Source organism: Magallana gigas, chromosome 2 (genome assembly GCF_963853765.1).
Source record: "Magallana gigas chromosome 2, xbMagGiga1.1, whole genome shotgun sequence".
Taxonomy (NCBI): Eukaryota; Metazoa; Mollusca; class Bivalvia; order Ostreida; family Ostreidae; genus Magallana; species Magallana gigas.
In genome coordinates, this window is record NC_088854.1 from 59,490,762 (window position 1) to 59,504,154 (window position 13,393).

General features: G+C 35.9%; 1 protein-coding gene across 1 annotated transcript in view; it reads left to right on the plus strand.

Annotated features, from left to right (window-relative positions):
• Positions 1–13,195, plus strand: part of LOC105340930 (fibrillin-2) — a 28,434-nt gene extending 15,239 nt beyond the window's left edge. Inside the window, exons 8-23 of the mRNA XM_011447210.4 lie at positions 292–414; positions 2,281–2,409; positions 3,420–3,548; positions 4,978–5,103; positions 5,437–5,595; positions 5,696–5,818; positions 6,142–6,387; positions 6,529–6,657; positions 6,931–7,056; positions 7,339–7,461; positions 9,006–9,161; positions 10,792–10,914; positions 11,197–11,319; positions 11,620–11,742; positions 12,055–12,288; positions 12,573–13,195. Coding sequence (XP_011445512.3) covers positions 292–414; positions 2,281–2,409; positions 3,420–3,548; positions 4,978–5,103; positions 5,437–5,595; positions 5,696–5,818; positions 6,142–6,387; positions 6,529–6,657; positions 6,931–7,056; positions 7,339–7,461; positions 9,006–9,161; positions 10,792–10,914; positions 11,197–11,319; positions 11,620–11,742; positions 12,055–12,288; positions 12,573–13,063 — 2,663 coding nt within the window. The 3' untranslated portion in view covers positions 13,064–13,195. The remainder of the gene's footprint in view (positions 1–291; positions 415–2,280; positions 2,410–3,419; positions 3,549–4,977; positions 5,104–5,436; positions 5,596–5,695; positions 5,819–6,141; positions 6,388–6,528; positions 6,658–6,930; positions 7,057–7,338; positions 7,462–9,005; positions 9,162–10,791; positions 10,915–11,196; positions 11,320–11,619; positions 11,743–12,054; positions 12,289–12,572) is intronic.
• The last annotated feature ends 198 nt before the right edge of the window (positions 13,196–13,393 follow it).

Sequence of the window (13,393 nt, forward strand, 5' to 3'; positions counted from 1 at the left end):
TTCTGTCAAGGTGAGATAACAGTCTGATCAGTATAATCCCAGGTACCTGTACTAGTGCTATAGACAAGTTCGTCAGGGTAAGATACTAGTCTGAAGGTAACTGTAATATATAACCAGCTACCTAACAAGTCTACAGGCTAAGATAATCACTCATGCTGGAGAATTCTAAGCTGTTTTTGACACTTCAACAGATAAATTCATTAAAGGTAAGAGAGATATGTGTACAAGAAGCCAGCATATACAATTATCAAACATGCTGTTTTACTGTGAAGCAATGACTTTCTTTTACAGATAAAAATGAATGTCTGGAGAACAAAGGGAATTGTCAAGAGATCTGTGTCAACACTGTGGGATCCTATCATTGCGAGTGTAGCAAGGGGATGAAGTTACTGAATGACAGCCACAACTGCACAGGTAAGTCTACCTAGCTTAAAAATAGTCTCACCTTTACAGGTAACAATAAAATTGAAGGTACATGTAGTTACAACTGTACATGTATTAGCACTGTATATACTGGTATATATCTAACTTAATGGTAGTCATACCTATGAAGGTTACAATACCTAACTTAATGGTAGTTACACCTTTTTAGGTAACTTTATACCTAATTTCTCAAGAACAAGATGTCATACCTGTACAGATAACAATACCTAACTTAATGGTAGTCACGCCTTTTTAGGTAACATTACCCAACTCAATGACAGTAACACATGTACATTTTCAGGTAACACTACCTTACCCAATGGTAACTACAGGTAAAACTATCTAACTAAAAAAGTATCACCTGTACAGGTAATGCTACTTAGCTCAATAATAGTTGCACCTCTAAAGGTAACACTACCCAAGGTAACACTACCCAAGGTAACACTACCCAACTCATTCTCTACAGTAACACTAACTCAATAATTGTTACTTCTGTAGATGTAAATCTTCCTAACTCCTGTACAGGTAAAACTACCTAACCTAAAGGTAACTACCTCTCTACAGGTTACCTATAACTAACTGGTAGTTCCATTCTAGAGGTGTTACCTTAACCTAACAAACTTATTCAATGATACCATTACCTCTTCAGGCATCTTTTAATTAAACCAAATAGTAGGGAGAATTATTTTTATGTTTTTTCACTAAGACTAAAACAACCATACACCCTTGAACTACTAGAATGCATTTCATTGTTTAATTATAAAATTTCAATTTAAACTCTCCAATTTTTCAAAATTGTATAAATCAAGGAATTCTATATAATACATGTAATTCATAATTTATATAGGGATTATACTATAAATCTGTGTACATTTATATAGTTTGTTATTTTCTGTAACATTAAGTAAGACTGGGAAAGTTTTGTTAATTGTTTTGATACTGGTACATCATAATTAATGAGGCAAATTAGAAAAACAAATATCCTTATGCAAAAGGAACAAAGAACATAATTGTAGGAAAGGTAGTTTCCTTTGTTTGTCTTCGCATCACATACTTCATCACCATGAGGAAACATCAGTTTGCTTAGCTCTGGGAAGACTAAAAATTACAATGGTCCCTGTGAACTGTTCACAGTGAATGGTGGTGGATTTACGCTTAGTCTGGGGGTCACTTCCCTAACAATGGCAGAGCTATGTTGCAAGTTTCCCAAACCAATTTTCCTGGTCTGGAGACCAAACACCAGGAAAATGGAAAATTCTTTGTGGAATCCAGACTTTGTTTCCTGGAAATGATTGCTGATTAGGGTTACTATTAAATCTTCCTGGAGGTGTGTTAGATATAACTGAACTAATTAACCGAGAACTAGTTTTTAGCTTATATTATGTTCTGTTCAGATATTTTGAACTGTACTGAATTATTAAACTATATTAATATATTATTTGTTATTTTTATTATTTTAATAGTATATTTCTTATTAGCTGGTTTCTCCATATATTATATTAACATGAAATGAATTGATTTGTTTTGCCATGCTGATTATTCATCCTCCTCATGCATTTAGAATTATGTTTCCATAAAAAGGAGACTTAATACTGTAGATTCTTATGCAAATAATGAATTCCGCTATATTCAGCTGTGTGCATCAAATTCCGAGAATATAAATTTGCAAATCCAAATTTTTTGTCATATTTTTAATTAGTTGACATCTGTCCGACAAAATAAAAGTGAGATTTTAAAATCTGTATGATACATGTATGCTTCCCCCAATTCTATGCTGATATTGGTTCCAATTCTACAGAGGTCATTTATGTACACATGAACTACATTAAAAAAGCAGTTCTTGTCTTTGTCCGGTAGATGTGGATGAGTGTGTGGAAGTTGGCCCCAGGATTTGTAAAAACGGTGACTGCATCAACACAATTGGGGGGTACCAATGTCTTTGTCACCATGGTTACCAACAGCACAAGGACGGAATCCACTGTACAGGTCAGGGCAAGGTTATGGAAGAAGAGAAAAGAGGAGATTACTAGCATTTGTCTATACTGAATTATAAACTGGATTAATTAATATTAAAAGGGCAGAGTGGTCATTTTTAGGCTATATAAATTTCCTGAAAATGAGGAGCATTGCATGACTGTATAAAAAGAAAAATATTCATATTTCAGAGCTAATATATTCTTCACAAAATGACCGTTTATGACTTAAAAATATCATTTACAAAATTCTGAGGATCTGATGTATATTTTGTTGACCACCCACCCTCCTTAAAAGCGACTTGATTTGCATATTTAATGACAGGCAACAGGGTATCCACCTTAAATATAAATACTGTATAATATCCATTTTTTTCGTGTATCACAAAATTTGCAAAAATGGTGAAAATGTGTGGCATGTTTTATTTGCATGTCATTTTTTGTATAGAAATTAATACAGGATACTATTTCTGCGATTCAAAATTGTGCAATTTAAAAGAGATCGCGAAAAAAGCAAAAAAAAGACCATCGCAAAAATTACAGGATACTAGTATACGGTATGGGCTCCTGTGAGTTTTAATGATATAATACCTGCACGCAACTGTTTGTAGCCGTCTTTTAACTTTTTACATTCTTTAAAACATCTTTTTTAGAACTTTTGCTTCAATTTTAACAAAACTTTCAAAAATATGTAGGTAAAGGAGAATCATGAATAATTCAACTGAAGGGCCACCCTAATACTGTAAATCAACATTTATTTGTGATGACTTTATTTTGTGATTAACAAGTGTAAACTGGTTGATGGCAAGGAATTTTTACGATGAAGATGAAAATAATTGACATGTGTAAAATCCGAGACATCGGAGGACTTACGGGTTCATGGTGAGAAATGTTCATGTCAAAGAATATCTCGCAAACCTCGGAAAAATTTCTTGCACCTGATTAAAAGTTGGTTTACAGTAGATAAAACCTTTTCATTTTCGATGTAACTGCATGCATAATTATGTTCCATGCAATATCTAGATCTGAACGAGTGTAAGGATGGGAACAATGGCGGCTGTCAGGACCTCTGTGTGAACACTGTTGGTTCCTTTCATTGTGCGTGTTCTTGGTCCGGGTACCAGCTACATCCCAACATGGTGGACTGTGTTGGTAAGTCATTGACCTACTTTTTAAACATGTATATGCATATGTTGTTCCAGACAGAAATAAACCGTACCGTTTGCCAGTCCATCCAATATCGCATGTCCATACCATATTTTATTTTACCTTTATCTGGCTCATGATTCACTAAAGAGTATCATTTGGAAAAAAAGTGAGCAGTGATTTTGAACCATATTTCTCAGATTTTGGTCAAGGTCATATCAAATCCTTTTGTAATATCCTTATTATTTACCTTTGTCCCAATCTGTTTTATTCTTTTTCAACAGAAAACCTTTAATTGAGTGAAAGTGTGCAGTGACCTTGAACCATAGGTTTTAGGTGAAAGATAAAGGTCATAGCAAACCTTTGTATAAAATCCTTGTTCAAAACACATTTCTCTCCCTTTGGCACAATCTGGCTCATAATTTACTCAAAGAAAGCTTCCAAGGGTGTGCAGTGACCTTAAACCAAGTTTCTAGGTCAAAGGTGAAGGTCATAGCAGATATCTGTGAAATTTAGATAATTTCTTTCCTCTTGGCACAATCTAGCTAAGACTTTATCAAAAGAGTGCCTGTAGGTGTGTTGGCCTCACAGGTTTTGATCACATGACCAACCAAATTCATATCCCAGTAAACTTTTTAAATTGCTGTTTATTTCTTAAGAAAACATTACACTGGGACATTGTAACCTTTACACTGATTCTACGTAAACTATACGCTGTATGTCATTGTAAACTTATACACTTTTAGTAATTGTAAACTTTGGCTCTATGTAGACAATACACTGTGTGTCATTGTAACCTTACCACTGGAGTCTATGTAAATATTACACTATGGGTCTGTGCAAAACAGCGCATTTGAGGGCTTTGTCAACATTACACTATACAGTGTTTTTCTATATTTACAGCACACTATAGGTTTATGTTTACAGCACTCCATAGGTCTATGTTTACAGCACACTATAGGTCGAAATTTACATCACACTCTAGGTCTATGTTTATAGCTTACTATAGGTCTATGTTTTTACCTTACTATAGGTCTATGTTTTAGCTTACTATAGGCCTATGTTTACAGCACAGTATATAGGTATATGTTTATAGCTTGCTATAGGTCTATGTTTATAGCTTACTATAGGTCTATGTTTTTAGCTTACTATATAGGTCTACAACACACAATTGTTTTTAAAAAAACCTTTAGAATAGGTTTGTGAAATGTAGCACACTTGTTGAACACTTTACTACAGGTTTGTGTAACACAGCATACTATGGGTCTGTATTTAACAGCAATCTGACTTAAAGTTCACCTTGGTGTGTCAAGCAGAAATAACATTGGCCAGGAAAGTTGTCATAATCAGTCACTAGCCTGTCATAATTAATGGGGGACCAACGACCCATTGTGTTAATGAGTATGTGTCACATGTTATTAACCTTTCACCTCAGACGTGGATGAGTGTGCTGACAATAACGGTGGATGTGAGGATGTGTGTATAAACACGTTTGGAGCGTTCTATTGCTACTGTGAAAATGAGGGCTACGTGGTTCATGACAACAGGAAAAACTGTACTGGTAAGAAATATTGATACAAATCAGCAATGCATAGACAATAATTTTATATAAAAAATGAATAAATTCTTGGTTTAATCTTAATTTCTTCATGTCCTAGTCTGCACTAGTATGTTAATTTACAATGGCTGATGCCAGTACACAACTTTACACTTTGTGTTAATTGACAATATTTTTGTTAGATATGAATATTATCTAATCTTGGAATAAATTTATCAGCATTTTTAGGGTAACAGAACATTGCCTAACATTAGTATTAAAGTAAAGTCATTTTTAAAAATGCATCTGATCGAGTTATTTTGCAAAGTAAGTAAATGCCAATGATTGCTTTTTCAGTTTGTAGAGAACATCAGTACATTGATGAGGGGAGAAAACTATGCATCAACTGTCCTGAGAATTCCATAGCAACACAGAACTATACAGCAACCTCTGTAAGGGACTGTTACTGTGACAACGGTTACCAAGGAGATCCAGGGAATGGCTCAATATGTCAGGGTAATGTAGAAGATTCAGTTAAATCTGAATTTGCATGATTACAAGAATTCATAGGAAATTTTAGGAGTGTTGATTATGGAGATCTTTTTTATTCGTGTAGATATTAATGAGTGTAATAACAACACCTTACACTGTTCCGAAGGCTGCCGGAATTTGCCAGGAAGTGCTGTTTGCACATGCCCCAAAGGGTTCTTCTTGGAAAACGACAATAAAAGCTGCTCTGGTTTGTGTTGAAATTTTTTTTCACTGCAGCGATTTTAATTTTTTTTATCGAAAGTGACCGTTGTTTTAAGACTCCATTGACTAGAGATTTTTTAATAGAATGAACCATTCATTCATAATTATAACAAGTCAGAAGGAATGAATTAAAAATTTACAAAAATTCTGTACTAATTAATATTTGATTATGATATACTTCTGTTAGAGGAAGCAAGAGCTATTCTTAATTGAAATGCCAGTAGCCTATATTGTGTAGGTCACATCATAAGGTCAATTTTACCTGAGTAAACTCTATGTGTTGAAATAAATGGTCTGTCTGACATTTAGACATAGATGAATGTTGGGAACAGAATGGGGGCTGTGAGGGGAGCTGTGAGAACACTGTGGGGTCATACCACTGTCTGTGCCCCCTGGGGTACCAGCTGAACTATGACAACCACACCTGTCTGGATGTTGACGAGTGCTGGCCCGACAAGTTCAACTGTTCTCATGAATGTGTCAACATGGAGGGCAGTGCTAGGTGCTCCTGCCTCCATGGTTACAACCTGCAGGATGATGGGAAATCCTGTCAAGGTGAGGAAGGAGCAGCCAGTGACTATCTTGAGTGTCACACAGAAACACCATTATATCACAATCCATATGATGTTATCCAAAATAGTATAACCTGGCTCGAGGCTTTAATCAGATGACTGATTTTTGTGGGTATTTTGACAGACGTGGATGAGTGTACAGAGTACGGCGTACAGCTGTGTGAAGATCGCTGCATCAATACCGAGGGATCCTACCAGTGTCTCTGTACTGACCTTGGCTATAAACTCTCCTGGGATGACTCCTCATGCTCAGGTGCATAGATCTCTACCTCTGTCTCTCTAAATTATTATTTAGCCTCTACCTATATACCCCCCTCTCTCTTTCAGATATACCAGTGATAAATATCCTTCCCTTCCCTCTCCATCTGTCTCCCCCTCATTTGATAAAGACTATATATATTTTGTTTTGTGGAATTTGTTAAACAATTCAAATTATGTTCAAAGTGATGTATAAAGGCAGGTTCAGCTGTGTATGTATAAAGGGGAATAACTCTTATTATTTTAATTGTTGAATTTTACTTCACAGACATAAATGAGTGTATGGAAGGGGAGAATGCATGTGAGGACCAGTGTATTAACGTCCTTGGCTCTTACCGCTGTGAGTGTACGAAGGAAGGCTACACGGTCGGCTCGGACGGACGTACCTGTGACGGTAAATTAAATTGATGAGGAGTACTGAACACATAGTTATATCACACCGATTTTGTCTCACTTGCTTACACATTGCATAAAGTTTACAGAGAGAACATTAGATCTTGTATTGTACTAGACTTATTTACTTTAGGTCATTCATATTAAATTTGCAAAAAAGGCGAACGGTTTAAAGAGAAGTATGTAATACATTGGGCTATAAAGACCCATGTATAAATTCCATTCCAGTCACAAAGATTTGTTCCTATTGAAATTAATAATAATAAATAAACTTATTTTGCAGACATTGATGAATGTCAGATGCCAAATGTAAACAAGTGTAAACACCGCTGTCAAAATTTACCAGGCAGCTTTATTTGTCGCTGTCACCCTGGATACACGAGTACCGGTTACTATGACTGCCTGCGTAAGTACTAGTCTTGCCGGTTTTTGTTTGTTTTTGTTTTCCGGAGTCATAAAACTTACATGTACATAAGCTTACTAGTGATCTCACGCTCACTTTTACAAAAATTGATATAGAGTGGGAATCTGAAACTGAGATAAAAATTTAGCTTTTATGAGTTTTACAGCCCTATGGCCAGGTGCAATTCAAATAATGTCCACTGACTTAATCTAGATGAGATTCGGCATTACAAGGAATATATATTTCACTGAAGACTTAAGTCCAATAATCTTGATAAATCTCACTGAAATGGTCTCTGAATTTCTAAATAAAATCTTGACAAGATGTAAAACAACATATTACAGTGGAGCCTCAGTTATCCGGACGCTTTCGTTCCCAAGTCCAATCGTCCGGATAGGTGAAGTGTACGGATATTTGAAATGTGTCTATTGTTGTCATGAATGATATTGTATTTGTATACAATGGCTCCCAGTGTTGATACTCCGTTTTTTTGTCTTTCATACCAAATAGCAACACATAATAATAGAATTGTCCGTTGATATGAACATTTTTAAATTTAAATAAAAACCCGCTTAATTCTATCATTTTGTCATGAAATATTAACCGGACTATAATGATAACTGAATCTACCTAAATTCTTTGTGTAAGTGTGATAGGTGCCCTGGCATTTACCATGTTTACATGTAAACTATCTATTTCTAGAAATGCCAATTTCCACAATAATTAATTTATTATAATTTAAAATTCATTTTCTACTTTTAAAATAAAGTCAATTTTATTGATAAAATTAACGTTTACTAGTTAGATCCACCAATGCACTTCCGATGAGTTAAAATGCTTTCATTTTGTTTTCTTCCTGTACTTCTGGTTTTGACTTAATCTAACAGGCGTTCATGGGACAATTCGTTTTAAAAAGAATGTTTTAATAGGTAGATAAAACACATCGCTTTGTAAAAAGTTCCAGTTTTTTTTATTAAAAAGCATATTTTTTATTTGAAATACAGGGATGTTTAAAAAAGCGATGTCACTTGACAGGTGCACAAGTTAAGATATCTAACCCACGTGCTGTGAGGCGTGACTAATCCTGTCTGGCCAGCACTGTCGGGTTTTTTAAAAGTGATTTGGGACGCCAGTGTTTATACAAGCCACTCATGAGGGTCTAGCACGTGAAAAGGTGTGAAACTTAATTGACAGGGGTAATCTTTTGTACATACTGGGGTATCATCAAATTTTACCGTCCGGTTAAATGAATCAAGATTAGTTAAAAATCAGTGTTTTGTGGTAAAAACAGACCGTCCGGATCCGCAACGCGGAATTCCGGATAAATGAGACAAAATAACGTATAAAAAATCTGTTCCCAAATAAAATCGTCCGTAAACTGAAGCGTCCGGTTATCTGGCGTCCGGATATCTGAGGCCCCACTGTATATACAAAAAATCAAATCTATGAATATTATGATGGTCCCTACCTACAGTCGTTTGATTTTTTCGTAATATAAACTAATCGTTGGAGATGATATTGTTATGAATTTAAAACATCTATTTCAGCATGTTCCATTGGTTACTATAGCAACATCAGTGACTTTGACTGTGTGCCATGTCCCCCTCTCTCCACCACAAAACAGATTGGCAGTGTCTCCATTGACGACTGTGTGTGTATAAAGGGTTACCATGGAAACTTAACTTTGGGAGAGAATTGCACAGGTCCACAGCATTTGTGTTTTAAATTTATTTACACAGTATTGCAAAGGCAAATGTAAAGGAATAATATTATCATGATAACTTAGCAAACTATATTGTATTAAACAAATATTGACTGGGGTTGAGGGCAACATTAATTATAATAGCTGCTAAGGGACAAAATATATTGCCAGACCTGAAGTGGAGGGCAATATATTTGTCCCAAACACAGGCAACATTTGTTTTGTTACATGAAGAAACAAACTAAAAATCAAAAGAGGATTTGAAAACAGATTGTCGTAATTTTTTTATAGCTTAACATGGAATTCACAAGTTCACTTTTGCGTGAGTCAATTTCCAAAATGTTCTCAGCGTCAAACGGCCACTGCTAATATTCTGCCACCTGTAGGAATTATACTTCATATGTTCTTAATGTTTTTACTTCTCAAAAATTGGAAAATCTTTGTTTCCATTATGAAAGCAAACCACCCCACTGTGCGTCGATCCTTCACTTGCCTTGACTGATTGCCCACTATGATGTCACCTTGTTTTGGAGTCCCAAAGTAACCATCTACAAATTAATTTAGCGTTGAATCATGATTTTTTGAAGTATACATATCTCATAACTGCAGCAGTGTGCGTACAAATTGAGTAACGCGTGTTAGCGCGTTATGAAAATTCATATTAATGAAAGAGCCACATTAAAAGCCACAAGTGTGAACTAAATTTTATTTTCGCTTGTTAAGTTGCAATTTACAGCGTTCAACATTTGTAACATCATAATAAAACTCGTCAATTTAACCTTTGAGTACCCTGTGTGCATTACAATGTTATAACTGCCGTAGCTTTCAACACACTTTACAAGCAAAAAATATTGTGGAATGTAAATAAAAGCAATTGATTGAAATGGTGGGAATGCTCTCTAAATATTATTCCCAGCCAGTCAGGACACATAATAAAAAAATATTGACCAGTCAATATTTTTCAGACGAGATAATATTTTAATCACGGTATTGACCATTCGTCTACATAGAGTTATATAAGTAGATCCAGTGTTCTGTGATGTCATACTTTATTGTAAAACTTTGAATTCTTTAAAATTTGTGCAAGATATTCTTATTTATTTTATGTGAATATAATCACATGGATGTAATTAGAATTACTGTTAAGTTCAAGATATTTTTGCAGCTTAGTCTTATCCTTAATTTCCAATTTTTTTATGCATTTTATCTTTGCTAAGGGGAAATAACTCCTTTTCTGACTTTTCTCTCAGTTGTATGTCTAAATGCTATAATTTTTCTAATCCCAACAACCAATTTTACAATGTTTTACTTTTTTAACACAGTTGGCAATAAAATTAAAAAAGAAAAACAAGTTTCTGCCTACAAAGATTTTACTTATAACAAAAAAAGTACTGTTTTCTGACGCTAAAATATGCTCGAGTTCATGTTTATCTGACATCTCAAAAAGTGTGATGACATGTATATTTTTTCAAATAATTGATGAAATTTAAGTCTATTAAGTTGAATGCAGTTCTGTTTTTCAACTTTCATCAGAGAATTTTTACGAGTATGGAGTTACCTTACGTGAGAAAATACTTCTGTACATAACAAAATATTATATTGTTATAATCTTACTTGGATTTTAATTTTAGATCTTAACGAGTGTGAAGTGGACAACTTTGGGTGTGAGCACAAATGTTTCAACACTTGGGGCTCAGCCATGTGTGGCTGTCATGAGGGGTACCAGCTAAGTGAAGATGGCAAGAATTGTACAGGTAAGTCTGGCTAACAGGAGGGGTACCAGCTTAATGAGAGAGAAATATATGATATTTGGACAGGTGAGTCTGGTAGAAGTGAGAGGTAGCAGCTAAGTAAATAGGTTGTGGATTTTATTATAATTTTACACAGGATGAGTAGATATTTTACAGAATCAAGGAGGAACCTGATATTAACAATGATATCATACCACTTAAATAGGCACTGGGAAGTTCGAACAGTTCTGATGTATAGACTTGTATTGCATGGTCCTTTCTAATGTGTACTTCCATGTTTTCCAGACATAGATGAGTGCACCTTTTACAGCCACTACTGTATTGACAAATGCATCAATGTTCCTGGCACCTTCAAGTGTGGATGTAGAGAAGGGTTCGTGATTGGGTACGACGGCCGTTACTGCAATGGTAAATAATGCTTATATAATGCTGATAGACAAAGAAGGCAGTACTGGTAAATGTAAAGCAAAATCATCTTCGTATAACTTGTTGGTTATCATGCAATGCAAAGAATTGAGTCAATGAGAGCCCAAAAGTGAAGTAATGCAGCAGCTAGTATGTGTAACAATGAAGTAATACCTGTGTAACACCTGTGTATTGTTGTTGTCATACCTGTGTAACACCTGTGTATTGTTGTTGTAATACCTGAGTAACACCTGTGTATTGTTGTTGTAATACCTGAGTAACACCTGTGTATTGTTCTTACAGATGTAGACGAGTGTGTGGAGGGCCACCAGTGTGAGGACTGGTGCGAGAACACCTGGGGCTCGTACGTCTGTCTGTGCAGGAAACTTGGCACAGTTCTGGCCCCGGATGGAGTCTCCTGCATGCGTAAGCGTTTATCATGTTCCTGAACTTCTTACTTATGTAACCAGATATAAAATTAAGGAAACTGGGATTTGCAAACTATTAGTAATTCATTCAAGTTAACTTTGAATCAAACAGTCCATTCTATTGATAAATCTCTAGTCAATGGAATCTTTTCATTCTCAACAACTTTCATTCTCAAAGCATTGCAGATCGATCTTAGTTCAAATTGTCCTCAATTTATTTTTCTGGATGATCTGACTCAAGACATGTTTTACAGTAATACAATGTATAACAGAGGAAGAGTAATAAAGCAGACTGACTTTTCTCTCATAGTCTCCCTTGATGAAAAGCTACCCTGTCCCGAGGACATATTTGTGGAGATCCATCAGTCCCAGAGCGAGGCTGAGGTGACCCTGCCTGACCTAGTGACTTATGATGATGTGGAGGTAACCCCTGAGTGGGCGAGGAGTAAGGAGGGATTCCCCGTGGGGTCTACCACTGTGACCATCCAGACCCGGCCGGGATCCCTCTACAATGACTCGTGCAGCTTCTCAGTGCACGTACTTGGTAAGTGACGGTCACCTGCAGAGCTAATGGTATATAGAATTGTAGCTCTGTTCTAGATTTTAGGTTGCCAGAACATAGGACAACAATTCTGTACATACAAAAAAAAATCTTTTATAATCAGTCTTGACCTGTTGTGACTTTTTCTTGCATTATACTTTTACTGTGTTTAGAATATGGATAATGTTGATTTTTTTTAAATCAACTTTCAAGGCCATCATGAAGGCCAGGTCATTGTGAGGGAGTGAGTGTTTGTACAATTGATCTAATATTTCATCCCCTTGTAGAAATATGTGGACTTGGACGATACAAAGCCCAAAACAGCACAAAGTATGTCACCGCCTGCCTGGATTGTGAACTAGGGACTTACCAGAATGACCGTGGAAAATCCTCCTGTAAATCCTGCTTCCAGGGAATGTACCAGGATGAAACCGGCCAGTCGGACTGCAAGTACTGTGCCCCAGGAACATACCAAAACAGAACCGGCCAATCAAAATGCTTGCCTTGTCCCCCGGGGACCTATCAGGATGAGTACGGACAGTACAAGTGTAAGGTGTGTCATACCGGAACGTTCCAGTGGCAGGGGGGACAGGACATCTGCTTCTACTGCCCCCCAGGCATGTACCAGAACTCCACCAGTCAGGCCGACTGTAAGCGGTGCCCCAAGGGCTATTACCAGGATGAGATTGGGGCCGTTAAGTGTAAAATGTGTCCCCCCGATAAACGTCTGTATCCAGATAATGCAGGCATACAGCAACAGTGCCCAGACCTAGAATAAAAGAATCAAAATTGGCAGAGGAAGAATGAATCAAACTTAGTAGAATGGTGTTTGAAATAGAATTATATGTTTTTAATGAGAGTCATGCAACAGAAGATGCATTTTCAAATGTATTAAATTTTACAAACAGACCATCAATGTCTTAATCAATTAGTCTTCATTCAAAATGCAGGTTTATAAATATTCTGCTGACAGTAACCAGAAATCACCCACAATAAATTATGTAAAAAACATGAATAACCATTTGCATTCAGTATATGATTATTATAATATTACAGAATTGTAAATCTTCTTCAAAGTAGTGTAACCGGAATGAGTAAGACAAGGGCA